We start from the raw sequence: 5,210 nt of genomic DNA, 5'->3' as shown, positions 1-5,210 counted from the left end.
AGATAATCTACAGACACACAGTCAGATAATCTACAGACACACAGTCAGATAATCTACAGACACACAGTCAGATAATCTACAGACACACACACAGATCAGCTACAGACAAACACAGTCAGATCATCTAGAGACAAACACAGACAGATCATCTACAGACACAGTCATATCATCTACAGACACACAGATCAGCTACAGACAAACACAGACAGATAATCTACAGACACACACAGACAGATCATCTATAGACACACACAGACAGATCATCTACAGACACAGTCAGATCAACTACAGACACAGTCAGATCATCTACAGACACACAGACAGATAATCTACAGACACACAGTCAGATCATCTACAGACACACAGTCAGATCATCTACAGACACACACAGATCAGCTACAGACAAACACAGTCAGATCATCTACAGACACAGTCAGATCAGCTACAGGCACACACAGATCAGTTACAGACAAACACAGTCAGATCATCTACAGACACAGTCAGATCAGCTACAGGCACACACAGATCAGCTACAGACAAACACAGTCAGATCATCTACAGACACAGTCAGATCAGCTACAGGCACACACAGATCAGTTACAGACAAACACAGTCAGATCATCTACAGACACACACAGATCAGCTACAGACAAACACAGACAGTAAACAGCATGGCATTTTAAAGTATGGAACACTAACTATTTAATAATCAAATGGAACCCAGACCTCAGTATATCCAGCTGACAGTTTGGACTCTTCAATCCATCAGAGAGCAGCTTCACTCCTGAATCCTGCAGGTCATTGTTACTCAGATCCAGCTCTCTCAGGACACAGTTTGAGGATTGAAGAGCTGATGTCACAGTTTTACAGGACTGAACAGTGACATTACAGCCAGAAAAACTGAAAGAGAGCAGAACATATGTGAATCCAGTTCATTCTTGTAAAATGAATAAAATAATTATTTCATTTATCAAATAAAATAAGCAAAGTAAAATCAAGATGAAGCACAAAAACAACAGAAATGTAAGTCAGTAAAAAGTAGTAAAGAGATGATTAAACGCTTACATGGCTTTTCTGCAGTTGATCACAGCTGGTATCAGTCGTCTTCTTCCCTCATCTGATGTATTGTATTTCTTGAGGTCCAGCTCATCCAGCGGCTCCTCTGACATCTGAAGCATGTAGGAGATTGTTGAGCAGTGAGCAGCAGAGAGTTTCTTCTCTGAGTGTTTGTCTGATTTCACAAACTCCTGAATCTCTCTGGACAGAGTCTGATCTTTCACTTCCAGCAGACAGAGGAACAGATTGATGGATCTTTCAGTGGAGAGTCCATGTCCATCTCTGATCTTCTCTTTAATGTACTGTGTGGTTCTCCTGATGCTCTCTGAGCTGTTCTCTGTATGTGTCAGTAGATCCTGTAACAGTCTCTGATTGGACTCCAGTGAGATGCCCAGCAGGAACCGCAGGAACAGATCCAGGTGTCCATTCTCACTCTCAATAGCTTCATCTACTGCACCTTTAAGCAGATTTTGTATTGAAGCAAAATTCTTCAGTCCCTCCATAGTTGTATTCATATGAAAGTAAAGCACATAGAAAGCAGCGAGAAACTCCTGAACGCTCAGATGAATGAAGCTGTAGACTTTCCTCTGATGAATCACAGATTCCTGCTTAAAGATCTCAGTGCAAATCCCAGAATACACTGAGGCATCAGTGATGTCTATGCCATTTGACATCAACACAGCCACTGATGAAGTCTCAGTCACATCACAAACTTTCTGAGCGTCTGAAAACATCAGTGTGATTCTGCTTTCATCCAGACCATCAAAGATGAACACAACTTTACACTCCTCATAAATCTGTGAGTCCAGATCTTGAAGTTCAGGATGAAAGTCCAGCAGAAGTCTGTGAAGACTGTACTGATGATCTCGGATCAAGTTCAGCTCTCGAAATGGAAGCACAAACATGAAATCTACATCCTGATTGGCTTTTCCCTCGGCCCAGTCCAGAATGAACTTCTGCACAGAGATTGTTTTTCCGATTCCAGCGATGCCTTTAGTAAGAACAGTCTTGATCTGCTCTTTCTCCTCAGATCCTGCTTCAGCTGAGGCTTTAAAGATGTCATTGCAGTTGATCAGATTGTCTTGTGAGTGTTGTGTTCTGGCTGTTTTCTCCATCTGTAAAACCTCATGTTCTTCCTTCACTCCTTCTCTCTCTCCCTCTATGATGTAGAGCTGTGTGTAGATCCTGTTCAGGAGGGTCTCTTCTGGTTTGATTCCTTCAAATATGCTCCCGTACTTGTTTTTCATGCTAAGTTTGTGCTGGTCTTTGACTCTCTGCAGGTCTCCAGTCTCTAGTGTGTGTTTCTTCAGGGCTATTTCAGTGTTATCCTGATTCATATGTGTCTGATATGTCTGGGATGTAGAGGAATGTGTAGATCTAAAATGAAAAAGAAATAGCACCAAATAAGAGAGATTACAACTGGAGACCATGTGAAATATATATTTTACCAGATATGATTTTGATACCCCTTTGATTCGCATCCTTTCGCACATTTCATACATTGTTTTTGGTTTACATGTAGTGTTATTTCATTGAGTTTCTTAAATCATGATTCATGATTTACAGGGGACATTTTTAGAAAATAAATTTTTATGGTCCGGAAAGAAAGAGGGGCATACGTCATTAGAAGAGCACCAGGGTGAGTAAATGATGACTTAGTTTTTATTTTTGGGTGAACAGTGGGAGACAGCGGAGACAGTGCCTTAGGGAGACTGAGAACTTGTTCAGGCTAGAACAGTACAGGATAGAGAAGAGTAAAGGTATAGTAAAGATTACTTTTTAAAATATATATAAAAGCGAGGATGGGTTAACAGGATTCAGTCAAGTGTTCAATAGATCAATAGATTTTTTTGAAAACTGCATGGGATTTGGCTGTTTAGGAAAGTTGAAAAAAAAAAAAACTGTTTTACCTGGGGTCAGAGGTCACTGTTTCTTCATTTAAGTTAGCAGGAAAATCCATTGATTTATCACTCTTTATAGATACACAGCTGGATCCAGCAGATGACGAGGCAGTGCCCTCATTATCTCTCTTGTTATGGAGATTCATTTTTGAGGCAGTGTCGTCCTAGGAAAATACAAAAGATAGTTGACAAATAGATGATGTCCTATGAGGGTGAGTAAGTGATGACAGAATTTTAATTTTGGGGAAGACTATCCATTTAATAATATACACCCATAAGTATGCTTGTAATCTGTTGTATAACTGCAGAACAACTGAAGATCAGTGCAGTTTACTTATAGCGCATTGTAGCACATTTTGGGTATTACAGGAAATGTTTAGTGCAATACAAGTTCAACTCGGTACAGCACAACTGCAGTTCAGCCCAGTAGAACAACAGCTGTGCTGTCAAATGAACTCGACTAGCAGCTATACTATGTTCCTGTTCAGTGTTTATGTGTGTGATGGTTTGATTTACACTTCATTTGACTTATGTTTTTGACTTATGTATTTCAAACATCTGGTTGCTGCTGTTCAAGGTTTTTTTTTTTACCATTCAGGTAATCATTTGTTAATTTGTTTAATGTTACAGCAGGAACGTGAAATCTGGACACAACATAGTTTCACAACAGTCTACAAAAGCTTAGTACTTTTAGTAGTTCAAGTACTGATGTGGAAATTTGAATGCAGTACAAGTGCAGTACTCTGCGATGATTGTGTACTTTACTCAGTGTATCACACTCGCATATCAGTTAAAAGCAGAAGTTAGGTTGACAGCACTTTTCTTGCGTTTGTGCAACAGAATGAATAACCACTGGTTTGTTGAATGTTTCTGATTATTATACATGCAAAAGTGTCACTTAAAAAAACAACAACAACAACAAAAAACACTATTGTTTTGTAGACATCACAGGATCTACACATTACAGAATATGAAGCAATTACACACGGCAACTTTCAGTTTGTTTATTTGCTTGTTACATAGGCTATGCCAGTGTAAATCTGAATATATCAGAAATCATTTACCAAAGCACTTCACATAACAACGTTACTGCCATTTTGTTCAGAGCTGTTGAACCTTCAAAACATAGTGTTACAGTATTGAAATCCCATGTACTGAAAAGTAAAAATCTCAAATAGCAGCTGATTTTATATGACTGCATGGTTACATTAATAATAAGTTCTGAACTTACCTCAAAATATGCAGCCGTTTTAATACCTGAGATGGCGTCTCTTCTTTTCCTCCTTTTCTACTTTCGTTTCTAGTCACCTGTTTAAAGGTGAGTCTTGTTTTCCTTTAACTCCACTCAAATGAAAAAAGTACTCCCTCTAGTGGTGCAGAGCCTTTTCACATTCTCCACCTTTTTATTGTCAGTGGTTCCCGAACTTTTGTTCTTGAAGCCGCACTCAGAGATGCCTTTATGTTGTTTGGTTATTTAAGAAATAATAATTAAAAAATATACCCGAGATAATGCATGGTTAATTTACAAAAAGAGTTCAACAAGGTATAACATTACTTATACAAAGTAAAAAAAAAAGAGTCATTAAGTTTAATTATTTACGGACCTTATTCAAAAAGTCCTGCATTTTTAACATGCATTCTCTTTAATATTCAAAAGACTGACTGTTCTTATTGAAAGTGGTTTATTTAAGAAAATAGGATATTTTATACAATTAAAAATATAAGACATTATTTATTTTGTTCTGTAACTGGTAATAAATATGATTATTATTTCTGAAGTGCATCAGCAAAAAGAAGTGTTATACTGTTAAATTATCACTGTCTGATGTATAACTTGGTTCATTATGTCAATAAAAAGCTTTATAGTAGCTATTATTACAGTTGGTTCCCAGAGTAGTGCTAAAAACAACAATGAGTTCCAGTTTAGTACTCAGTATATCAGATGATACATTACATCATTGCTTGAATGTAACTTTAGTGTTCAGGAATCTGTAAACATCCCCATCACATCCGAGACCCCAGAATACTCAGAGAGTTTTTAACACACACACACACACACACACACACACACATACACACACACACACACACATACACACACATACACACACACACACACACACACACACATACACACACACACACACACATACACACACATACACACACACACACACACACACACACATACACACACACACACACACATACACACACATACACACACACACACACACACACACACATACACAC

General features: G+C 38.2%; 1 protein-coding gene across 1 annotated transcript in view; it reads right to left on the bottom strand.

Moving 5' to 3' along the window:
- The window catches only part of LOC107574527 (protein NLRC3-like), a 3,636-nt gene extending 1,922 nt beyond the window's left edge, over positions 1-1,714 (bottom strand). Inside the window, exons 1-2 of the mRNA XM_016260984.1 lie at positions 1,066-1,714; positions 727-900 (exon numbers count right to left, since the gene is read on the bottom strand). Of these exons, the coding sequence (XP_016116470.1) occupies positions 727-900; positions 1,066-1,571 (680 nt within the window). The 5' untranslated portion in view covers positions 1,572-1,714. The remainder of the gene's footprint in view (positions 1-726; positions 901-1,065) is intronic.
- Between the last annotated feature and the right edge of the window lie 3,496 nt (positions 1,715-5,210).

Source organism: Sinocyclocheilus grahami, unplaced genomic scaffold, assembly GCF_001515645.1.
Source record: "Sinocyclocheilus grahami isolate Dianchi unplaced genomic scaffold, SAMN03320097.WGS_v1.1 scaffold2261.1, whole genome shotgun sequence".
NCBI lineage: Eukaryota > Metazoa > Chordata > Actinopteri > Cypriniformes > Cyprinidae > Sinocyclocheilus > Sinocyclocheilus grahami.
This window is presented reverse-complemented; position numbering and strand designations above follow the sequence as displayed.